Here is a 26,567-nt window from a genome sequence, read left to right as displayed (position 1 = left end):
AGAATTCTAGCCCATATTCTGCACTGCCTTCCACCCTCATTAATTCACCAGTGTTTGCTAAAACCACCTTCTGAAATTGTAGGATCCTAGAAAGTTGAGACCCCAACTATTCAGTACCACTGAATAACAAATTTGTGTCTCCTGCTTCCCTAATTCCAGTGATTAAGGCAATTAGGTGGCATTGTGGATAGAGTATGGAATTTGAAATTAGGGAAATCTGAGTTTGAATCCTGCTTTAGAAATTTACTGACTAATTGTGTGACTCTGGGTAAGTAACATAACCTTTTCATTCCCTTCAAATTTCCCATGGGTCCCCCTTCTTCCACACTCTTAGCTGAAAACCTTATCTCATATTTTATAGAAAAACCTGAGGTCATTAGTCATAAGCTCCCTCTTCTCCCTCTTCCTCATCTCAAGTCACTCAGATGCCTTCTGCTACTATGTCCCTCTTCATTCCTGTTTCATAGGAAAAGGTGGCCTTACTCCTTACCAAGGTGCACTCTTACACCTACATGAAGGATCCTACCCATCTCCTCCAACAGATTGTCCTTTCTGTCACCCCGACTCTTTACTTATCTTCAATCTCTCCCTATCTATTGACTCCTTCCCCACTGCTTACAAACATGCCCATGTCTTTTCCATTCTCAAATAATCCTCACTTAATCCTTCCATTGCTGCTACCCATCATCCTATATCTCTTTTGCTATGTGTCCAACCTCCTAGAAAAGGCATCTACAATTGATGCCTCCATTTTCTCCCCCTCTCACTTATTAATCCTTTACAATCTGGCTTCTGAATTTATTATTTCACTGTATCTGCTCTCTCCAAAGTTCCCAATGGTCTCAATGGCCAAGGCCAGTGGTCTTTTCTCAGCCCTCATTCTTCTTGACCTTTCTGCAGCCTTTGACTCTATTGATTACTTTCTTCTCCCTCTTTTTGGAGATCGCTCTCTTCTGAATTTCTTACCTTATTGGACCTTGCCTTACCAGTCTCCTTTGTTGAATCTTTATCCAGGTCATGCCCTAAAGGTGTCCCACAGGGCTCTGTCCTGGAGCCTTTTCTCTTTTCTCTCTATACAGATTCACTTGGTGATTTCATCAGCTCCCTTAGATTTAACTACAATTTCTATGCTGATGGTTCTCAAATATACTAATCCTTCCCTAACCTCTCTTCTGATATTTCCAATGATCTTTCATATATCTTTAACTGAATGTACAGTAGACATCTTAAACTCAACCTGTCCAAACCTAAACTCATTCTCTTCCTTCCTAACTCCCCTGCCACTAACTTCCCTATTGCTGTTAAAGACAACACCATCCTCCCAGTCCCCCAGGTTTGAAACCTAGGTGTCATCCTGGCTCTTCATTCTCTCTCCCCTTCCCCCATAGCCAGTCAGGTCTGCTGATTTCACATTTGCACCATCTCTCAAATATGCCTCCTTCTCTCCTCTAATAATGAATGCTACTACCCTGGTGTTAGGCCCTGATCCACTCATGCTCAGACTACTACAATAGCCTGATGATGAGCTTGCTTGCCATAAGCTTCTCCTCACTCAGATCCGTGTTCCATTTAGCCACCAAAATAGTTTTCCTGAGGGGCAAGTCTGACTATGTCACCCTCCTACTCTATAAACTCCTGTGGCTCCCTATCCCCTCTGGTATCAACTACAAAATTATCTGTTTAGCATTTGAGGTCTACCCCAACATTTCCAATCTTTTTACACCTGACCACAAACTTTTCACTCCAGTGGCAGTGGATTCCTTTTTGTTCCATAAAAAAGACATTTCTCAGATCCAGGCCTTTTCTCTGGCTGACCCCTGTGTCTGGAATGCTCTCCCTCCTCAGCACTACTTATTGTCTTCCCTAACTTCTTTTAAGGCCCGACTAAAATCAAGTCTTCTACAGGAACCCTTCCCCAAGCCCTCTTAATTCTAGAACCTTCCCTCTTTTAATTATGTCCTATTTCTTCTGTATCTAACTTGTTCATACAGAATTGTTTGCATGCTTCTCCCAATGGATCATGAGATCCACAAAAGTTGGGACTGTCTTTTGCCCTTGTCTCCTCATTGCTTAGCAAAGTGCCCGGCACACAGTCAGCACTTAATAAATGTTTATTGACTGATTAATTTACCCTTTTTCAGTCTTGTTTAATATCAACCACCCCATAGGCTAGTTATGAAAATCAAATGAAATGATGCAAGTAAAGTGTTTTGCAAATTTCTATATAAATGAGAGTTTTCTTCGTCATCTTCATCCTCATCCTCATCCAGAATTGCAGTCTCTTGGAATGAATTCTTCTTTTCCTTCCTTCCTGAACTCTTATCCTCATCTAGTTCAATACTATTGGCCCAGTCCTTTTCCTCCTCTTCCCTTCCTTTTCATTGTACCACCAATAATCCTGCTACCATTCTTCAAACTTCTTTTCATCTTTTATCTCTTATTTTTCACATTCACAGAAACCAGACTCTTTCTGGAAGATTGTTGTTTGTCCTTTGTTCTCAAAGAGGACCATGGCATCAGGAAGGTGATACCATGACTTACAAGTGAACTGGATTTAAGTGAGAGAGGCTGTGCAAAGTCACCAGCCTCACTTTCTCCTCCAGAGCCATCTGGGTTCAGTGGCTAGACATAGATCAGGATGACTGGAGATGGGAGACCTTGGCCTTGAAGTCTTTTAGAATTCTTACTCGGACTCAGGCAACACCCATTCAGTGACAAAGGATAGTTAAGAAATGAGCCAAGGATTCATTTTAATAGTTCATAATGTTATCACTTCATGCCTGAGCTACAATTTCTTAACTGGTCTCCCTGCTTCTAATCTGTACTTTCTCCAATCCATCTTCAACTCAGCTACCAAAATATTCTGAACAAGCACAGACTGATCCATGCTGCTATTCTGCTCATTTTGTGGCACCTTATTGCCACACTCCTTTTAAAAAATGTGAACCTAGGATTTTATTGATATAGTGAACTTCCAGGAGGTAGGGGTAGGGAGGGAATTCTCCTTAGGCATATAGACAACAGCAATGGTTCTGGGATTTGTAGTCTAAAGAGGATGCTAGGGGGCACTAAGCATATAAATTACCTGAGATTATCCAGCAAATGCACATCAAGGCAGGACTTGAATCCAGGACTTCCTGATTCCAAGCCCAGCCCTTAATCCACTGTTTATCAGACTCTTTCAAGGCTTCCCACAACTTGGCTTTCATCCACCTCCATTTATACTAGTCTTTTATAAAAACAAACAAACAAAACCAAAACAAATTCTACATTCTATCCACTCTGGACTCAGCTACTCCCCAAACTTGTTAATCTGTCTCTCATCTCTAAGCAGTCCCTCAAGCCATTCTCCATGCCTGAATGCACGATAATACAACCTCTACTTCTCAGAAGCCTTTTTTCCTTTGAAGGCTCTACTCAACTCCCGTCTCCTTCATGAAGTTTTCTCTTGTTTCTCTCTCCCTCTACAGCCTGCCTGAGTTGTTAGTGCATTGTCCCGCTTTAATTTTTTCTGCTTATTCAGACATGTTTTCTCTTCTGAGATGTGAACACCTTCTACTTTGTTGATTTTTTTTGTCTTTGTATTTCAGAACATAGTACCGTGCCTAGGTGCCTCGCCACCTCTAAAATTCTGTGTTCTAACTGTGTTTGGTGCTAGCATTTTTGTGTTCTGTCATTCCAAAGAAACTATCATGCAACAGGATTCTAATTTGCATTTCTGTCATGTATAGTTTGCTGGTTGTCAAGTTTGCTATTCCCTTCTGGGTTCTTCTGTCCCATGGAACTCTGGCATCCTTTGAAGACCAGTTCAGATATCTGTCCAAAGATGGTGCCCTTTTTCTGAATATGGTTCCTATATCCCTCTGGTGACCATGGAGATCAGGGTTCCCCTGAGGGGTTTGCTCAACAACACTACAGCTATGCTATATTTCTGCACACTTCCAAACAAAGACCTCTGAGGAGCCATTTGCCTCTGGAATGGATAAGGCTGAAAACAACCTTTAGAATCCCTTTTCGAAATTATTTTCCTGAGCACACAATAATAGCATGCTTTATTGCTCTTTGAATATTATTCTGTTATTGTTACTTGATTTTTCTATTACAACACTTGGTTTAATAGCATCCATGAATCAATAAGTCCTGACAGATGAATTTATTCTTTTTAATATCCTTTATGTAACACACATCCTTGTGCACATTCTTTGCCAAAAGCCACTGGAAACTGAAGGGGCATACAACAGGTAGCTAAGAGGACAGAGATGGGAGAAGGGAGGCCTGATAGTGCCACCCCAGGGGCAGGTGGGTCTTAATGGGAATTCCAGACTGTGGGGTGTGTGTGTGTGTGTGTGTGTGTGTGTGTGCCCACATGCTTGTGATTTAATTGGTTCCTTGGTGGGGAAATCGTTCACCAAGGCAGAGCTACAACGGAGGTACTAAATGGTAAAGTGACTTGCTCAGAGTCAAACATCTTGTATGTACAGCAGAACTTGAAGCCAGATCTTTGTAACTCTAAGGTTAGCACTCTAAATGATCTCCCTTGTTGCCTATGTGGGAGGATCTTAGAATCAAAAAACGTTAGAGCTGCGCTATATCTTAGCCCATGGAACATAGAATGCCAGGGCTGAAAGTGTTCCCATATTTATGTAAGGAAGAAAAAGATCTTACGCTTTGCTAAAGGTGGAAGAAAGTACAGTAGACGTTTACATGGTAGTATCTGGTATGCCTCCGATGAAGCGTTCCTTCAATGGCTTGCAGTAGAATGAAGGTGACCCTGACTTCTCAAAATTTATGACCATGGAGGGAAAGCTATCACATGCCTGGCAAGCTAGACGTATTCTTAATATGGATCCAGTGACTAATTATGAATTTGTGAACCAATAGGGTTTAATTCCTGAGAAACTCATCACCAGAAGCCTGGATACTACTGTCTACTGAGGCTAAAGAGGCTATGACTCGAGTAGTTAAGTAATCCAATGAGTCAAGGCCATACTAGGCAATGATTTTTTATCTACACAATGAGAGAACTGTACCAGATGATGTCTAAGGTCTCTTCCAGATCCAAATCCCATGCTCTTGTGACAAGTGACAGAGAGAAGGGGTAGCTTAGATCCTTATCACATCACTTCTTCATTCAACCATTGTAAAAGCTTTTTAATGTAGTACCGTTCCCAGTCTTTCTGCAGTCCAGTATATTTTCCAGATGCTATCAAAGTAATCCTTATATTGTAAAGCACAGGGTTTGACTAGGTTACTTCCAGAGTCAAAATCTTAAGAGGAAATTCACATTGCCCACAGAATAAACTATATATTGATTTATTGGCCTGATATTCAAGGCCCTCCAAAATCTGGCCTTAAACGACCCATTGAGCTTTATCTCACATGCTTGTCTTCAGGCATGCTATATGCCTTCACACTAGACTGCTCTACAGGTCCCATTCTTTTATTACCCTCTCCTGCCTCAGTACATTTGTCCATGCCAGCCCCTGTGCCAACTTTTCTCCACATTTCCAATGGTGAAAATTTTCTTCCCTTCAGGACCCAACTCCAGGGAGCAAGAGGACAAGATTTCTAAACCAATAATCTCACTTTCTTTACCCAGAAGGCTTCACATCAAACCTTCTACCAAACAACCCATAAGCTAATTTTAAGTAGACCTCTATCTCAGTGAGGAGATACTTCTCCCACCTTCCTCCAGGAGGCACTTTAGAGAGGACTTGAAGATAAGCCCCTGTAACACAGTGAGCATCTTGACTGTCCTTCAGGGACATGGCTGTCAGAAGTAGTTACATCAGTGCCTTAGAGCACTCCAGATTCACCCAGTTTAAGGGCACGACAAATAACATGCTGCAGGCATGAGACAATGGCAATGTATCCTTTTCGTGAAGGCACAATATCACTGCATCATACAGGCGTCTTCAAATTACAGTACAGGCCTCAATCCCCCCAATTCCATTTTCCATATCCCATGACCTAAGATGGTTTTTACATTTTTAATTAGTCACTAAAAATGACAAAGGTCTATCGCCATCAATTTATGCCATCACCCAGCCAGGTGAGAAGGTATTTGCCCAAAGTCTTGCAGCTAACAAATATCAGAGCTGGGATTCAAACCCAGGTCTTCTGATTTCAGATCTGGTGCCTGCTGTTATACTATATTTTTAAGTTCTTTATATAGAGACCAATCATCTGGAAGGTAGAGGCAGAAGAGAAGATCGAATATCATTGTCATTAACCAGGGTCCTATTTACATGGCGGGTATTTCAAGGGTGATACCAGGGAAGCACAAGCTCTGGTGGGCCTTATCAAGCTGGAAAGGTTTAGAGAAGAGGAACAGAGTCTCCTTTGAGGACCAGTTGAGCTGGCAAGTGCAGGGACACTTCACTCCAGATGATCAAGTTGCCATCTGCATTGGCATAAAAAATGAACAGCCACCCAAGGAGCTTACAGATCTTTGTAAGTGTTTCACACCATGATAATTGATCTGAACTAAGCCCTTTTGCATTTATCAGAGTCGTTATATCAGTCAGTTAATTACCTTCAGAAAGACATTCAATAAAGTTCCCTTATGATATCGTTGTGTACAATGGAGAAATATGACTTTGATAATAGCATGGTTAATTGGACCTTGAAATGACTAAATGACCAGACTCACAAAATGTTGGTTAACCTGAAGGTGAAACTCCAGTGGAAGGTCTTAGGGCAAGGTTTTTCTAACATTTTTAATAGTGGCTTGGGTGAAGTTCTCCCTGGCCTCTGAGGCTGGGCTTCTATCCTCCTTGGGTTCGTGTTGCCTCTATAATCCTGTGCCTCATTGTCTGTTAATCCTAAATTGGCCACTTGTTAACCAATGTCACCTTGAACAAGAAACTTAATCTCCTTGGGCCTCAGTTTCTTCATTTGTAAAATTAAGGGGCTGGATTAGAACATGGTTAAAGTAGCTTCCAGTTCTAGATCTATGATCCTTGATTTTGGAATTGGAATTACATTTAGGGTTAAAAAAAGTCACAAGAACAGGATCAGGGGTGTCTGGCATAGGATCAGAGGCATTTCATTTCTGTTAATCCTCATATGTAAAAAGGGGATAGTAATATCTTCAGGATCTCTATCTTGAGGCTATTGTGGTTATAAAAGTATATGTTAATACATAAAACTATATAACAGGCACACACGAATGTGAATATGTACATTTATGCATCCACATGTACATTTACATATAGTTAATATCCCAAAAGTCTTAGTGCAGAGTCAAGTTTTAAGAGAATAGATTAAAACTGTACTAAGACATTTTAAACATCATGTGTATGTGTTTGTATGTATAACATGTTTTGCATATTCAAATAAACCCCAGTGACTGGGATGAAGATATGGAAAAAATAATAATCAGATCTGCAGATGACTGAAGATGAGAGGGGTAGCCAGTATGTTAAATGATTGAATCAAGATTTAAAAAGTAATTTCGGGGTGGCTAGGTGGCACAGTGAATAGAGCACCAGCCTTGGAGTCAAGAGGTCCTGAGTTCAAATTCAGCCTCAGACACTTAACACTTACTAGCCTTGTGACCTTGGGCAAGTCACTTTACCCCAATTGCCCTGCCTTCCCCCTCAAAACAAACAAAAAGTAATTTCAATGGGATGGAATAATGAACCCAAACCAGGAAGTGAAATGTCTATTTCAATACTGAGGATCACAGAAATGTAGATCTAGAGTTGGAAGGAGCCTTGAATGGCATCCAGCTGAAGCCCCTCATTTTTCAGATGAGGAAACCGAGGCACAGAAGGTTGTCTTGTCAACAACTAATAAGTGAGTGAGATAGGATATGAACCCAAGTCTTTCTGACTCAAAGTCTGGACCCATCTCCACTCCACTTCAAGGACCTGCGATTATATCTGATGTATTTATATTGTATACTATACAGTACTATGCAAACCTCCCATGCTTTAGTCCAAGGGCATCAAACTTGTGAACAACATGTCTGCATTTCCCAAGTGCTACCTGAGCTATATTAAAATGGAAAATATTTAACAAAATAAGTGCAATAAAATATAGATGATTTTACATTTTAAAACCAAGTCAATGTGTGACCTGCAGGGTTAGTGGGTCCCAAGTTTGATGTTACTGCTTTAGTTGACCATTTTCAGGATGGTCCCAAGCTGCATGAATTACTGTGTTTGAAAAACACAAGAGCCATCATTCCATAGCCAGCTTCCTGAGCTTAAGTAAACTCATCTGAATGACAAATAGTTCATTGCCAAGCTCATAAAAGAAAACTTTTTATTTTGGGAGGACCACTCATAGTCTGTATTGCACTAAAAATAAATATAAGGTCCTGTATTTAGGTTAAAAAAAAAACAAACAAACAAGTCACAAGAATAGGATCAGGGATGTCTGGCTTAAGAGCAGTACATAAGGGGAAAATTCTTATGGTTTTACTCAATCCAAACTCAGCAGGAGCTAAAAGGATGGTGCAGCTAATTAAAATATGACTAAAATTTTAGTTTGTATCAATGAAAGTTTGAGGGAGATAATACATCTATTGTACTTTGCCCTGGGCAAAGCACATTTGGAATATTATTTCTTTTCTTGAGATACTTTAAGATGGATGTTTACAAACTGGTGAAAGGTGTCAGTCAGTTCCTTTGGTCCAAGAAACAAGGTAGCAAATCTGTGGAGGTGGGAAGCTGTGGACTGCTCCCAATAGCTCCAATAAAGACCTTAGCTTCTCTCCCTCTCTTAGGCTGCTTCTTAGCCAGTAAAACAGGGAAAGTCCAGGCCTCTCAGTTGGCATTCTTTAAACTGATCTTCATGCTTGTTTAAGTGATGGGTATTGATGGCAGGGAAAGAAAATGAGCCAGGTGAGCCAGGTTATGGAAGAGCCCGAGCTCTCTGGGGAGTGTGGTTAGCTGGGAGGCTTTCCATTCATGTTTATATCTGTGTCCCAGTGGGTGCCACTGAGAAAGCTCATGGGCATTGGGCAGTGTTGCAGACTGAAGTTTTAGAGTCAAGCACGATAGCAAAGGGCTAAGCAATGATGACTATGTCATAAGGATAGTAACAACTGTGACCTCGAGACCTTCTAAGTCCTCTATTTTCTCAGGCACACCCATGTTAGCAATTGAGAAATCCTTATAGTTTTGAAACTTGAAATCCTATTAGAGATATCTGAGAGACTTAGGGGCGTTTTCCCCCCCCCAGGAAGAGTAGATATTTGGAGGGTTGACATGTGGAAGAAGTAGGTGTTCTATGTGTCTTCAAGGCATACAAGATTTGAGATCTGAGTTCAATACAAATAGGGTTGAGCCTCTACCAGTTAGAGACATCCATCAATGCAACAGGATATTTTTCAAAGCAGTGAGCTTTCTGTCAGTGGAGATATTCAAATTAACGTTGTCATGATTGTAATGAAAGAGATTCCTATACTGAATGCACAGGCCTACCCTTAGATTTCCTAAGTTTCTATCACATACAATTCTATGGTAAGATTTAAGTTCCACATGCTAAAATTTCTACACAATAACACTTCTAATTAAATCATAGAGCCCCACTTAAATTAAAAATATTAGATGGAGTCAAGAGACTTGGGTTCCAATCCCAGTTTTGCCCCTGACTAGCCATATGACTTTGGGCAGGTCCTTTGTAGACTTCAGCTGCCTTTTTTATTATGAAATTATAGTGTACTGGATGAGCTTTAAATTCTCTTCCTTCTGATTCTTAAACTCCATGACCTATATCCTCTAAGAACTAACCTTCCTCAGTGAAGTATAAACAGAACCTGAATCAGAGAGCTAATTGTTCTTCCCTGTTGGGTCCTTAGCTATGACAAACTCACTAAGGCATGAGTGGAAAAATTCACAAGTATGCAAGAACACACCCATATGTATACACACACACACACACACACACACACACACACACACACACACACACACCCCTACCTTAGAGGATTCTGTAATTTAAGTTCTTAAATTATAGAAGAAAAATTGCCAAGGCTAGTCCCATAGTCAAGACCCTCAAAGAGGCTGGCTAACATTCATAAACTATTCCAAATCTGATTTGTCCTGTGTTTCACCTTGGGCAGAAGCGGATCAGAGAATTACCACGAATTACTGACTCAGACAGCATTTGAGTTTCTGAATTAAATTTAAATATGGTTGAGATAAACAATGTGACCTTTTCAACACCAGTATGAGGAGAAAGTGACATAATCAAACCAATGGAAAGAACCCAGGTGAAATTAGATTCTTCATCACAGCCCACAAGGAGAGCAGGACTATTTGGCTTGATGAAGAACCAACCATTCTCCAAAAATTTTCGCTGAAGACACTCATTATAATTACAACCATAAAATCAAAACTCAATAGCCCTAATACAGTTCCTATATCTGCAAAGGGCAGATGGTTTATGTGTGGAGTTAGAGGTCTAAATCTGTTGGTATGTGTGTATTTCATAGGCATCCATATGTTTTAGTATAGAGGCTTGTGTAGACGCATGAGGAAGTACATAAATATACACAGCATGTCTGTATCTCACACCGTGCTAAGAGCACATACTCTAAGGAGAGAGAAAAAGAGAGTATGTCAGAGGCAAAGAGAGAGAAGGAAGGAACAAAGGAGAGGAGAGAGAAAAGCGAAGAGGTGAGAAAGAGAGAGGGAGAGGAAGAAAAAAATTGAAATAGTTGACTTACAGCCTTTGGCTTGTACGGGGGCTGAATCTCCTTGCGTTCAAGTTTCTCCCAGTCAATATATCGGAAAAATGCATGTTCCTTAATATCTCGTTCACCTTCAGGCCCACATCCCAGACGTTTACCTGGGTGTTTGGTCATCAGCTTAAAAGAAAAGAGAAACATTTCATTCAACTGGTTTCAGAAATAGAAACAATATGCTGAAACGCTATTTCCCAGTTGAATTAGCAAAGAAAATGAATTAAAGAATTTAAAAGGTTTGCCCTTTCCCCATTCATCCTTCATCCTGCTTCTCTTGCCAGCATCTGCCTGCTTTTCATCAGCATCAATGTCTAATGCAATTTTATCTCATAAACAAGTCTCTCAGACAAAACCAACTGAAGCCTAGTTAAATGTAAGCTCCTGGAGGGCAGGAATTGTTTTTCATTTTGTATCACCAGTGCTCAACATAGTGACTTGGACATTTTAATTTTGGAAAAGATCTCAGGCTTCCTTGGTGGAGAGAATTTCTGATGGGAAAGCTTCCTCTACTAATTCAGATCTTTACCTGCTTTCCAACTTAGAGTCTTAGTTTCCTAGGGCACTGAGGAGGTAAATGACCTACCCAGGGTCACACAGTCAGCATGTGTCAGAGTGGGAACTTGACCCTAGCCAGGTCTTCCTAATTGCGAGGCAAACTCTGTCTACTATGCCACACTGCTATGCTGCCAAGTGCCTTAGACAGAAGGCACTTAATAAATGTTGATTTGGTTTGGTTTTTAACTGTTGGACTACTGAAAAACAATCGTTTCTTCTAGGAACAAATTATGTGAACCTATAGGTGTAATCCATGAGGATGGCTTTAAATCTTTCAAATTCCATATCTGCATGATCCATTGTGAGAAGCTGGTTGAGACTACTACATAACAAAAATCACTGTAGAATGTTAGAGTTTCAAGGTATGTAGAGTTTATTATCTATAAAAAAACGAGGGAGGGGGAACCATTAGATATTCTTCCCCTCCCCCATTTTTCATAAATGATGACCTCTAAGCTACCTTCCAAATCCAACACTTTACCCATTTTCCATATAAGGAAATTGGGGTCCAGAATAAGGAAGTAACTCAGTCAGGGTAAGGAATAAAACCCGGTATCCTGTCTCCCAGTCTGGGGCTATCTCCACTGCATGGGGCTTCTTCCCTTAAGAAACTGCCAAAATATTACAGCAAACATTGGTCATCAGTAATTACTTTTTAAAGCTCATTAAATAGTCAAAACACACATAGCTCTTCTTCCCCTGGATCACACATCAGGCTCAATTCCACTGAGATTTCTCTGGTTTGCTGTTTAAATTACTTACTTATCAACCTGACATCTTTGTATCTTTGAGCTAGCGCAAAAAACCCAAGATGAATAGCAGCTCTTAGACTTCCTTTTTTAAACCAGTATAAAATGGTGTGAAAATTTATTTGATCCCAAGTCTTGTATATATTTGGGGGCAGTTGTGAGAGGCAGATGGTGTAGTAAAACAAGCAAGGAGGCTTCAATCCCCTCCTTGCTACTCACTATTTATAAGAATGACCTTTATAGAGCAAGTCAACTTACCTTTCTGGGTCTCAGTTTCTCTGTCTGAAAAACTGGATTGATGTATTACCTACTTCACAGGGTTGTTATGAGGAATGCTCTTAGTAAATCATTAAGCCCTATATAAATATTATAATATGTAACAATATTTTATTATATTAAATGTGAGCTGTCAGACTTATTGCAACAGTGAGTGTGGGGCTGTGGAAAAAAAACAGTGGTGAGCAAGAAGGCATTGAAAGGGGATAATATTAAGGAAATAATAAGAAAATATAAAACAGCAAGCATTTATTAAGTACCTACTGTATACAAAGCAAGGTCACTGCGCTCATTTAGTTTAAAGTCTAGTAAAGGGAAAGGAAACCTACACAAATAATTATAATACAAACTAATCCAACATTTCCAATCAATCCAACAAATATTTTTGGGGTACTAAGTATGTGCAAGGCACTGGGAATACAGAGAAACAAATGAAAGAGACCTTGCCCTTGAGAGCTTACAAGAGGTAAAGAACAAGTAGATAAATAAAGATTGTACAAAGAAAATGTAGGTAGGTAGAAAATGTACAAAAGAAAATGACTGGGAAGGTAGCATCTGTGTAGTCATGGGGGAAAAATGATGCTCAGCAGTAAAGATAAGGAGGGAGGTCATTTCAGGCACTGGGAGCAGCTTCTGTAGATCCACCAAGGTGGGAGATAAGAGTACCAAGATCAGGTAACATCTTGACTGCAATATAAATGTAAATTTGGTAAATGGGTGTATAGGGAGATACTAAGTAGGAGCCAGATTGTGAAGGGTCTCAAATGTCAGGTTCAGGAGTGTGCATTTCATTTTATTCTCCAGGCATGCTTAGTGAGTAAAAGAGGGACAAATGAGTCTTGGGGGAGACATGATGATGATGATGAAGAAGATGAAGATGATGATGATGAAGATGATGATAAAGATGAAGATGATGATGATGATGATGATAACATGAGATCTCTCTGTCTCAATCATGCTGGAAGCACAAAGGCCACTCATGGACTGGATCCCAATGTTGATTGGCACAGAAGCTTTGCTCAGCCCTATTTCTGATCTGGGCCATTTCGTCCCTCCATAGGCCACCTGCTGGCTTTCTGCTACCAGGGCTTCACAATATAGCTGCCACACTTAGCGTGGAGCCCGACTGACTTCAGCCCTGCTCCATCATCTCAGAACTCCCAAGTTCATGCATTCCACGAGGCTCAATATCCTTGGTAGCAGGGAACGAGAGGCAAGAGCCACCACATTTGGCTAGAGTGCTCATTTTTGAAAGGTGGAGCCAGAGAAGGTTTTTCTGGAGGAGACAGCCTTTGAGTGGCAGTATATAAAGTGCATGAGAGTTCAACAAGGAATCACAAACTGAGATTCAGAGGTAGAACAATAGAACAGGTTAACAGGAACCCAAGTAGTGGGTTCCCCCTTATTGAAGGTCTTTAAGCAAAGGTTGGATAAACTGCTCGTTGAGTAGACTCTAAGGGCCATTTTTTTCCTGTCATAATTTAGAGTGGCCTCTTCTATCTTTGAAATTCTGTGTTTTGTAAAGTGTACAGTATGTTCCTACAGGTAACAGAAAGTAACCTAGTTCGGGTGGAATGGAGAATGTGAAAAAGAGAATATTAGTGGATCATGCAATCATTTCCTAGTCACAAAGTGGACTCAGACACAATATCAGAATTCTACATTCACGGGAGGCATCATGGCAGAACAGATAGAGAACCAAGAAGATCTGGGTTCCAGGGCCATCTCTGACACATACAAGCTCCTTGACCCTAGGCAAGTCACAATCACTCAGTGCCCCAGGAAAATCTTTTAATACTATAAATTGCAGATAAGCTACTAATCTGCAGTGAAAGAAAGAGCTTTCTCACCTATCCTTAATGTCAATGAAATCATGGTTTTGGTTTCTACCTCTATCCTTATATATTTTAAAAGTATTCATATGTGTTCAGATTTATATACACCTCTCCCTCTGTCTCTCTCTCTCTCTCTCTCTGTCTCTCTTTCTGTCTCTCTCTCTCTCTCTCACTCTCTCTCTCTCTCTCTCTCCCTCTCCCTCTCTCTCTCTCTCTCTCTCTCTGTCTCTCTCTGTCTCTCCCTCTCTCTCTCTCTCCCCCCCTCTCTCCCCAGATAGCTAGCTAGCTAAATAGATAGATAGATATTATATAGATACCATGAAATAACTGCTCCTTTCCTCTGTTGCCTTTTGAAGGTAGAGGAGGTACCTTCATAAACACACTATTAGAAATATCTTTGGGAAGTAGAGTCATGGCCAGGCCTCTGTGATCTGACCTCTCTAGGTGCGTCTCCATTCTTCCCCCTCAAGTACTAACACATCCACTAACCAGGAATTTCTGCCCTTTTGAGGTAGAATAAACCTACCTAAGGCTGAGCAAGTGGCAAAAATATCCAGGTATTGGAGATTTTGGCATAGAGGTATCCCCCACCTCCAGGCACACACTGATATCTCAGATCTGAGATACTCCTCAGGATGACTTGCGTCAGTTGGAGCTAGGTTAACTTTCATATTTTGACATTTTCTCGTACCAATTAAGTAGTGAGGCTGTGTCTCAGAAATTCCAGGGGAAGTGATTGGATCAGCAGATCACCAGTCTCAGAGTGGTCACTGCCTTGTATTTCCTAGTTGTTCATTGCTTTCTTGAGGAGGAATTAATTGATGCACAGTCATTTATTAAGAGCCTATTATATGCCAGGCACCAAGTACACAAAGACAAAAAGGAAATAGTTTCTGCTTTCAGGGACCTTATGATCAACTAGGGAAGACAACATAGTCACCTTTAAGTACAAACAGTAAAAAAAAAATAAAAAACCACTAGGGGATGGCTAGGTGGAGCAGTGAACAGAGCGCCGTTCCTGGAGTCAGGAGGACCTGAGTTCAAATACGCCTCAGACACCAAACACTTACTAGCCATGTGACCTTGGGCAAGTCACTTAACCCCAACTGCCCTCCCTTTCCCCCTCTGAAAAGCAACAAACAAAAACCACTAATAAAAAAATAAAAAGATGAAGTAGTCCAGGGAGGAAGGGAACTAGCAGTGGGAGGTGAGTTTCCAGTAGATTAGAAAGGCTTCTAGTACAAGATGCTGCTTGATCAGGGTCTTGAAGGAAGTAAAGAATTTTATAGGGCAGAGATGAGAACGTAGCTCTTTCCCAGAATGGGGAATGACTGTGGCATGAAGACAGGAGATGGAGGGCCATATGTGAGGAACAGAAAACTGGCCAATTTGGCTGGACAGTAGAGTATGGAAAGGAAAGCAACACACTAGGGAGCTGGAACTTGGGCAAAGGTCAGCTTGTGAAGGACTTTAAAAGTCCAAGTAAGGAGTTCATATTTTATTTTAATTTATTTTAGAAGCAATAGGGAGGTACTGAAGTTTATTGAGTAAGGCGGTGACATGATCAAACCTTTATTTAAGGAAAATCACTTTGGTATCTGTGTGGAGAATAACGTGGAGTGGAAAAAGACTAGGGGCAGCAAAACCAATTAGGAGGCCAGTGCAATAGTCTAGGCAAGAGGAGATGTGAGGGCTTAAATTAAGGTGATTGCATGTGAGTAGTTAGAGGGGGACAGATGAAAGACATCGAAATGGTAAGATTCATCAGCTAAGTGGATATGTAGGATGTGGGAGAATGATGGGAAGGATGCTTGGTGCCTGCAACAGAAACAGAGAGGTTTGGGAGATGAGTTTTGGGATGAGAAAATGGGTCATTTGGGGTGAATCTGAGGTTTCTACAGGATGTACCATTTAAAATGTCCAGTAGGCAGTTAGTGATTAAGGACTTAAGCTCAAGGAAAAGACTAGGGTGAGATAAATAAATCTGTGAATCATGTACATAGAGATGATCAAAGGAAGTAGGGATCCCCATTGTACTTGATATGGTTACCACCACACCTGCATATTTATTCTTGTCACATTCTACCCCCTTACTGGAAAAGCTCATCCTTCTGCCTGTGACTGAAGGGGGTGGGGGAGCATGTCCTTTGCCAACAATATGTGGCAGTGTTCATTTTCCAAATGGAACTACCACCATTTTGTTAAGCAGAAATAACATACTTATAAAAATGGTAGATGACATGCTTTCATTTACTACCAAACGTTCAATCATCATTTATATGCAGATGACATATGTCTATACTTGAGTCCTACTCTGCTTTAAATCTGTAGTCCTACATCAACAACTGCCTTCTGGACATTTCCACCTTGATGTCCTTATTAGCTCCTCAAATCCAACCTTTCCAAAACAGAACTCATGGTTTCTCCTTTGAACCTTTTCCTTCTCCAAACTTTCCTGTTTATATTGAGGGCATTTCCATCCTTCCAACCCCCATATTTATAAGTTTATAATCGTCTTAGACCAGGGGTTCTTAACCTGAAGTCTATGGTAGATTTCAGAGGTCCATGAACTTGGATGATGAAAAATTCCATCTTTATTTCAATCAAATTACTTTCCTTTGTAATTCTACAAATCTTAAAAAACATTCTGAGGAATCCATAAGCTTCATTAGACTGCCAAAGGGAAACATGAAGCAAAAATGGTTAAGAATCTCTGGATTAAATGCTTTTCTCTCCTTCATTTCCCCTATCACTGACCAAATCCTATTAATATTTCCTCTACAACATGTGTCTTATCCATCCTTTTCTCTACACTCACACAGTTATCACCTTAGTGTGGGCCCTTACCACCTCTTGCCTGAAATATTTTCATTGATCTCCTTGCTCCTAGTCTTTCTCAATCCACCAGTACAGCTGCAAAAGAAACTTCCTAAGCTATCAATGTCACTCATCTACTTTAATACCTTCCATGGCTCCCTAGGATAAGCTTCTTAGCTTGGCATTTAAGGCCCTCACAATCTAGTCCAACCAATGTTTTCAGCCTTATTTCATATTACTCCCTTTCCCACACTCTCTGTTCCAGGCAAATTGGATTACTAGCTGTTTTCTGAATCTGACATTTCATTTCCACCCTCTACAAATTTTCCTAAACCATAAATCTATGCCTACAATGCACCCTCTTCTAAACTTTGTCTTTCCCAGTTCTTATCCTTATCTTCCTTGCTAGTTCAGCTTACTTTTCGAAGCCTTCCCTGATACCCTGGTTGTTGATTCTCTTTTCAAATTACTTAGTCTTTACTTATATGTGTTCGTACTGTATCAGTTCAGTGGAATGTAACCTTCAGGACAGCAGGGATTGTTTTATGTTTTTTCTATTTAATGCATAATGAGTTTTTGATAAGTGCTTGTCAAATAATTCAAAGTGAAAAAGATAACTTGCATGTTGGATGAGGGTTAAAAAAATTATCTCAAAGGGCTACAATAATGGATCAAATCTAATGGGATAAAATTAATAGGCATAAAATCCTACAGCTAGGTTCAAAAATCTACCACTGGCTCTTTTTTTTTTTTTAAGCAATCAGGGTTAAGTAACTTGCTCAAGGTTACACGGCCAGTTATTTCTGGGTCTGGTGCTAAGTATCTGAGCCCAGATTCAATCCCCCAGGTCATCCCGACACTGGAGCTGGTGCTCTTACTCGCTGAGCCACCTGGCCGCCCCTAAGCAATTGGGGTTAAGTAACTTGCTCAAGGTTACACGGCCAGGTGTTTCTGGGTGGGTGCTATGTGTCTGAGCCCAGAATTGATCCCCAGGTCATCCTGACACTGGAGCCGGTGCTCTTACTCTCTGTGCTACCTGGCCACCCCCACTCACTCTTTTTGTGGTGGCAAAGAATTAGAAGTTGAGGGAATGCCCATTAGTTGGGGAATGGCTGAACTAGTTATGGTATGTAAATGTAATGGAATACTATTGTTCCATAAGAAACAGTGAGCTGGTGGATTTCAGAAAAACTTGGAAAGACTTACATGAACTGATGCTGAGTGAAGAGAGAAGAACCAGAAGAACATTGTACACAGTAACAACATTTGTGTGATGATCAACTATGAATGGCTTAGCTCTTCTCAGAAATACTATGATCCAAGAAAATTCCAAAAGACTCATGACTGAAAATTCTATCCATATCCAGAGCAAGAACTGATGGAGTCTGAATGGAGATCAAAGCATGTTATTTTCACTGTCTTTGGTTTGTTTGTGTTTTTTTCTATTTCTTTTTTCACAACATGACTAATGTGGAAATATTTTTAACATGACTACACACATATAACCTATATCAGATTTCTTACTGTCTTGGGGATGGGGGAAGGAAGGGAGGGAAAGTGAAAAATTTGGAACTCAAAAATCTTATAAAAAATGAATGTTGAAAGCTATGTTTACATGTAATTGGAAAACATAAAATGCTATTTCCATAAAAAAATGTACTGCTGGGTGGAAATTTCGGTAGAGTAAGGACTTGGCAGGACAAACTGTCAATAAGTGATATGCTATTCTTTTACTTCCTTTAGATTTCCTTCACTTTCCTAACAACTTTGACTTATCAACTCAGCATTTAACATGTGAAATGTCTGATCCTGAGGTATAGCTCACTTGACATTTTTTCCCTTGGAAAATACTTTTCTTGAGATAATTAATTAACATATCTGAACTAGGAGGCCAGCGGGGTATAGCTACACGCCTTGGGTAAGCGCTACATAACTGGTAACTGACTGCCACCAGGTGTCATAGCAACAGACTTGGATTACTCAGTAAGTGTAGGAATTCAACAAGGTCTACAAACTCGGATTTCCATTAAACATGGAAAACACTTAGATACTCCTGGCTTGTCTTAACACTTTTTTAATGGACCTGCTTTTTGCTCTTTGCTTATTCCAATGTTCCAAACTCCTATAACTGTCAAATTACTAATTCTTTGACCACCACCTTCCCTCAGACCCTAAAGAAGACATCTCAAGACCCCAAACCCAAGAACCTTGGAAATGCTTTCAACCTAATGGCAAATAATAATTCAACATCAGAAATTGATATGATATTTTCTTTGATTCTGCACCCTAAGGACCATGAGACCTTTCTCTCTGACTTATAGTTGAAATTTTTTCACTGTGTTGTCTCCCCTATTAGAATGTGAATGCTTTAACAGAGGCTTCCCTATTTGTATCCCCAACATTTAGCACAGTACTTTGCATATAATACATTTTTAATGCATTCATTATTCATTCATTCAGTGTTATGTTGGCTCTTCTGACTCTGGTGTGTAGTTCTGACCACAGGATACTCTTTGCTGCCACTGCTCCTGCTTTCAGAGATAAAACTCCCTACCCTGTGCAATTTTTAAAAATGGTGTTCTTGACCATTAGTGGTACAGCTGTTATTCCTGTCTTTGTCTGGACAGACAGGGATATGCCTGAATGTGATGATTAAGTATAAAACATAACTCTCTTCTGATTGAAAAAAAATAATCAAGGGGGAGTTGTTGTCCCAAGAGTAGGGTACAGATGGACATCTTCTCTATATTTTTTGCCTTGTAGCTATGGACAGGAAAGAATATGAAGACCCTACATACTTAGAGAGTTAGTCAGGAGTTCAGTGAAGGTGACTTAAAAGTCTTCCTTGGATAGGTGTGTGGTGAGGGGATAAAGTGTTGAACCTGGAATCAGGAAGACCCAAATTCAAATCCTGCTTTAGATATTTAACTAGTGTATGATCCTGAGCAAGTCACTTAACCTCCATTTGCCCAAGTTCCCTCTTTTATAAAATGGAGATAAAAATAGCATCTGTTTTCCATGGTTGTTGTAATGATAGAATGAGAAAAATATGAAGTGATTTTTAAACATTAAAGCACTATATAAAATACTAACTAATTAGGAGAACATAGTCAGAGGTGAGATTCTTTCACTGGACTAGTATAAAGACCTCAGAAGCCTCCCTCCTTCACTCTAAGACTCTCAGCAAAGGAAGAAGTTCCTAGAAGTTCAAATCCCCTGAATTACCAACTGAAGGGAGGTAATGGGGTTTAAACATCGACTAGCTACCAATTCCCCAGGTGTTCACTGCTGGTATGAATCAGCATTAGTCCTGAATGTGTACTTGCACACCAGGCCCAGGTTCTTTGCTTCCTCTCCTCAATGTCTGGTCCTGTTGGACCTAAAAAATAACCCTATAAAAAACCACCAGGCTTTACCAGTTTGGTGTGCCCTTCTACTCAGGGTCGCAGTGGAATCTGGCATGTTTCAATCCTCCCTGACTGCCTCTCTGATTGTATTTCCTATCTGACTCATTTATATTCTCACTTCTGACTCCTATCCTTGCTACATTCTGTTTTGCGGTGCTCTTCTGGTCCCTGTACTGCAAACTGGAATCGTGGACCTCACTCAAAACACATTAAGCGAGTGATCTGACTAGAGAAGGGTCACAAGGGTAGTGATACCCAATGAAACTATAGGAAAACTCTCAAAGGGTCTAATTTCAAGAAAGATTCAAGATCAACTAATAAATTGGGGTCTGTTCTAACGAGATAAAATCAAGGTTGATTAAAAAGTGAATGAGGTTAGTGAGCAACATTAACCTATACATTGTGCTTACATTCCTTTATTTTTAAATATATATATTTTAAAATTTATTTTTAGTTTTCAACATTCATTTACACATGATTTTGAGTTAAAAATTTTCTGCCCATCTTTCCCCTACCTCCTACCCCAAAAATAGCGAGCCTACTGAATATTCCTTCCCCCAGTCTGCTCTCTCATATCCTTCCCCATACCCCCTCTAACTTTCTAGTTGGGGAAGATGGATTTCTATACCACAGTCCCATATATCTAATTTATCAGTTTCATGTAAAAAACAACTTTTTTAACATTTGTTTTTAAAACTTTGATTTCCAGATTCTTTCCCTTCTTCCCTCCTCACCCACACCCACAGCAATTCAATATAGGTTGTACATGTATAGTTATGCAAAACGTTTCCATAGTTGTTATATTGTGAAAAACTAACTATATTTCCTTCCATCCTATTCTGCCCCCCACTTACTCTATTTTCTACTTTGACCCTGTCACTTTTTAAATGTATGTGCTTCTAACTACCTTATCCCCCAATCTGCCCTCCCTTCTATCATCCCCCCTCTTATCCCCTTCCTCCCTACTTTCCTGTAGAGTAAGATATCCAAATGAGTGTGTGTTATTCTCTCCTTAAGCCAAATTCAATGAGAGTAAGGTGGACCCATTCCCTTTCACCCTCCTGCTCTTTCCCTCCATTGCAACAGCTTTCTCTTGCCTCTTTTATATGAGATAATTTACCCTATTCTATCTCTTCTTTTTGTCTTCTCTCATTATATTCCTCTCTCACCTTTTAATTTTATTTTTTGGATGTCATCCTTCCCTATTCAGCTGATACTGTGCCCTCTGTCTATGTATATATGTACATACATATACACACACTCACATATGCATTTATACACATATACCCTCATATACATATAGATGTATGTATACAAACATATATATATATATATCCATATATATTCCCTTCAACTACCCTCATACTGAGAAAAGTCTCATGAGTTACAATGATAATTTTTCCACATAGGAATGTAAATAGTTCAACTTTAATAAGTTCCTTATGATTTCTTTCTCCTGTTTACCTTCTTATGCTTCTCTTGCTTCTTGTATTTGAAAGTCAAATTTTCTGGGGGCGGCCAGGTAGCAAAGCGAGTAAGAGCACTGGCCCCATTGTTGGGATGACCTGGGGATCGAATCCAGGCTCAGACACTTAGCATCCACCCAGAAACACCTGGCTGTGTAACCTTGAGCAAGTTACTTAACCCCAATTGCTTAAAAAAAAGTCAAATTTTCTGTTCATCTCTGGGTTTTTTCATCAAGAATACTTGAAAGTCCTCTATTTCATTGAGTGACCATATTTTCCCCTGTAGCAATTATACTCAATTTTGCTGGGTAGGTGATTCTTGGTTTTAATCCTAGCTCCTTTGACCTCCATGATATCATACACCCAGACCTTCTATACCTTAATGTAAAAGCTGCTAGATCTTGTGTTATCCCGATTGTGCTTCCACAATACTCAAATTGTTTCTTCCTGACTGCTTGTAATATTTTCTCCTTGACTTGGGAGCTCTGGAATTTGGCTATGATATTCCTAGGGGTTTTCTTTTAGGGATCTTTTTCAAGAGGTGATAGGTGGATTCTTTCAACCTCTATTTTGCCCTCTGGTTCTAAAACATCAGGGCAATTTTCCTTGGGAATTTCTTGAAGGATGATTTCTAGATTCTTTTTTTGATCATGGCTTTCAAGTAGTCCAATAATTTTTAAATCATCTCTTCTGGATCTATTTTCCAGGTCAGTGGTTTTTCCAATGAGATATTTCACATTACTTTCTATTTTTTCATTTATTTAGATCTTTTTTATAGTATCTCAATTTCTCATAAAGTCAATAGCTTCCATTTGCTCTAATCTAATTTTGAAGGAATTATTCTCTTCAGTGAATTTTGGCTTATATTCCTCTATAAGGAATCCTCTAAACTTTTTATCAACTTTTTAATATAATATTATTCTAATTGTTCAGCCATTTTTCATCTGTGTCCAACTCTGTGACCACATTTAGGGTTTTCTTGGCAGAGATATTAGAATGGTTTGCTATTTCCTTCTCCAGATCATTTTACAGATGGGGAAACTGAGGGGAACAGGGTTAAGTGACTTGCCAGGGTTACACAGCTAGCAACTGTCTGAGGCCAGATTTTAACTCAGGAAGATGAGCTTTCCTGATTCTAGGCCTGGCACTCTATTAATTGCACTGCCTAGCTGTCCTATTATTCTAATACTAGTTAATATTTAACCAAAAGGCAACTAGGAAGCTAGTGGATCGAATTCTAGGCCTGGATTCAGGAAGGCTCATCTTCCTGAGTTCAAATCTGGCCTCAGACATGAGCTGTGTGACCCTGGGCAAGTCATTTAACCTGGTTTGCCTTAGTGTCCTCCTTTAAAAATGAACCAGAGAAGAAAATGACAAACCATTATAATATCTTTGCCCCCCCCAAAAACCCAAATGGGGTGAAGCAAGGATGCCCATTATCACCACTATTACTCACTATAGTACTAGAAATGTTAGCTACAGCAATAAGTAAAAAGAAATTGAAGGAATTAGAATAGGCAATGAGGAAACAAAATTATCACCCTCTGCAGATGATATGATGGTATACTTAGAGAACCATAGAGAATCAACTAAAAAAACTACTTGAAATAATTAACAACTTTAGCAAAATTGCAGAATATAAGATAAACCCACATAAATCATCAGCATTTTTATATGGCCAACAAAGTCCAAAAGCAAGAGACAGAAAGAGAAATCTCATTTGAAATAACTATAAACAATACAAAATACTTGAAAGTTTACTTGCCAAGACAAACCAGCAACTATATGAACACAATTATAGAACACTTTTCACACAAATAAAGTCAGATCTAAGCAATTGGAAAAATATCAATTGTTCATAAATAGACCAAGCCAATATAATAAAAATGGCAACCTGTCTAAACTAACTTACTTATTCAGTGCCATACCAATTAAACTATCAAAAATTATTTAACAGAGCTAGAGAAAATAACTACAAAACTGATCTGGAAGAACAAAAGGTCAAGAATGTCAAGGGAATTAATAAAAAAAAAATAAAGGAAAGTGGCCTAGCAATACTAGATCTCAAACTATATTATAAAGCAATAATCTTCAAAATGATCTGGCACTGGCTAAGAAATAGAGTAGTGGATCAGTGGAATGGATTTTAGGTACACAAGACACAGTAGTCAATGACCTAGTATATGATAAACCCAAAGACCCCAGCCTTTCAGATAAGAACTCGCTACTTGACAAAAACTGCTGGGAAAAAAAAAAAAAACTGGAAAAAACAAAATGGGTGCATGGTTTAGACATAAAGGGTAACACTATAAGCAAATTAGAAGAGCAAGGAGTAGTCTACCTGTCAGATCTATGGAGAAGGGAAGAACTCATGGCCAAACAAAAGATAGAGAGCATTACAAAATGTGAAATAGATCATTTTGATTATATTAAATTTTAAAACTTTTGTACAAGCAAAACCAATGCAACCAAGGAAAGCAGAAGGCTGGGAAAAAATCTTTATAGCAAGTGTCTCTAACAAAGACCTCATTTCTCAAATATATAGAGAACTGAGTCAAATTTATAAAAATATAAGCCATTCTCCAATTAATAAATGATGAAAGAATATGAACAGGAAATTTTCAGATGAAGAAATCAAAGTTATCTATAGACATATAAATAAGTACTCTAAATCATTTTGATTAGAGAAATGCAAATTAAAACATCTCTGAGATACAATCTGTCACTTATTAGATTGGCTAATATGACAAAAAAAAAAAGAAAATTACAAATGTCGGAGAGGATGTGGGAAAATTGGGACATTGATATACTGTTGGTGGAGTTGTGAACTGATCCAACCATTATGGAGAACAATTTGGAACTGTGCCCAAAGGGCAACCAAACTGGGCATTCCCTCAGATCCAGCAATACCACTACTAAGTCTATATTCCAAAGAGATCATAAAAAAGGAAAAAGGACCATATATGCAAAAATATTTATAGCAGCCCTTTCATGGTGGTAAAGTATTGGAAATTGAGGGGATGCCTATTAATTGTGGAATAGCTGAACAAGCTGTGGTATGTGAATGTAATGGAATACTATTATGCAATAAGAAATGATGAACAGGCAGATTTCAGAAAAATCTGGAAAGACTTGTACAAACTGATGCAAAGTGAAAAGAGAGGAACCAGGAAAACATTGTACATAGTATCAGCAATATTGTGTAACGATCAACTATGAATGACTCAGCTCCTCTCAGCAACCCAATGATCCCAAAGGAGTACAAAGGACTAACAAAGGAAAATGCTATCCACATCCAGATAAAGAACTAAGGAACTCTGAATGCAGATTGAAATATTTTTTTCACTTTGTTCTTGTTTTTTTGACCTGTTCTTTCTCTCACAACTGTGACTAATATGATAGCACATGTACAGGTTACTCTATAAAATTACATCCCATTTTCAGAAGAGGGGAGGGAAAGGAATGGAGGGGGAAGAATTTGGAACTCAAAATCATATGAAAATTAATGATAAAATTTGTCTTGACATGCAATTGGGGGAAAATACTATTTAAAAAAAAAGACATCCCCCAAAAGGGTTGGACATGACTGATTAATAACTGAACAACAATACTTTAACAAAAAGTCCTATTATTAAAGAAAAAGCAAAATTTAATGGAAACTAATTGGAATCTTTGATTCTGTTAACATTTATGGAAAACCTAGCTGTTTGGAAGCTAGTAGTTGGTGTGTAGCAGGGAAGAACTGGGTATCAGGAAATCTGGGTTTCAGGAATCAAGAGAGCTGCCACCAACTAGGTGTGTGACCCTGGGCAAGTTACTTTATGTTCTATAAATAAAATGATGGAGGTCTACTAGTTAACCTTTAAAAGCCTTTTCAAGCTGTAAGATCCTGTCTCTTCTGACCACTAAGCCATAGCCAATATCTCACTGACCATATAGTGGCAGCTTACTCAATTAGCAGGTATAATACCCAAGGGGGAAAAAAATAAAGACAGCCTTTTACACAAAACCAGATGTGTAAAGCCACTGCAAATACTACATTGACTTTCCTGGAGTGATTATTTTCCTTTTGTGTCCTGGGGGTAGAAATACTGGATTTTGCAGGAATTAAATTCATAAGATCTATGGTTGTTGGGCTTTTTGGAGTCTCAGAGAAGCAGCTGAAAGGGTGGGGTGGGGCACAGAAATCTGGGTGGGAAAAGCAGCACACAGGAAGGAGGAGGACACAGCAATGTTAGTTTAAAAATATATAGGGTATATAAAGAAAGGATTTTTAGTCACAAATATTTTGTAGGCCAGTAAATATTAGTTCCAGGCTAAAGAATGTGAAATATTGTTGAAGACAGAGACTAAATTATAAACACCTCGAGGTTAGGGAACTATTTTTGTATACTTTCTTCCTCACAGCCTAGCACAGGCCTTTTGAATACAGTAAGCACTTAGTAAATGTGTACTGTAGTGCATTGTTTTTTCATGAATTGCAAAAAATAAGGATAAGAGAGATAGCCAGTGTGAGCTATGGTGCCTACATAATGTTAAGGGATCTAGAGCAAAGACTACAGAACCTCTTCCAGAAAAGTTACAGGAGGACATGTATAACAGTTACCCAGGACACAGAGGCACCGCTGGGCTGTGTTGAAGGGAGTACCTGTGGCCACAGTGAACTCACAGATCCAACCTCTGATGAGATGAGATGGCATGGGATGGGATGGGATGGGATAGGATGGGATGGGAGGGGATAGGAGGGGAGGGGATGGGATGGG

The 26,567-nt window shown here is 39.4% G+C and overlaps 1 protein-coding gene across 2 annotated transcripts in view; it reads right to left on the bottom strand.

Annotated features, from left to right (window-relative positions):
* PRKCB (protein kinase C beta) overlaps window positions 1-26,567 on the bottom strand; it is a 650,680-nt gene that overhangs the window by 80,638 nt on the left and 543,475 nt on the right. For both annotated transcript variants that reach the window (XM_069106305.1, XM_069106297.1), the window contains exon 16: window positions 10,682-10,822. In XM_069106305.1, the coding sequence (XP_068962406.1) occupies window positions 10,682-10,822 (141 nt within the window). The remainder of the gene's footprint in view (window positions 1-10,681; window positions 10,823-26,567) is intronic.

This window comes from Petaurus breviceps, unplaced genomic scaffold (genome assembly GCF_028583685.1).
Source record: "Petaurus breviceps papuanus isolate PSGF00001 unplaced genomic scaffold, PetGlider_PUasm1.0 138, whole genome shotgun sequence".
Taxonomy (NCBI): Eukaryota; Metazoa; Chordata; class Mammalia; order Diprotodontia; family Petauridae; genus Petaurus; species Petaurus breviceps.
This window is presented reverse-complemented; position numbering and strand designations above follow the sequence as displayed.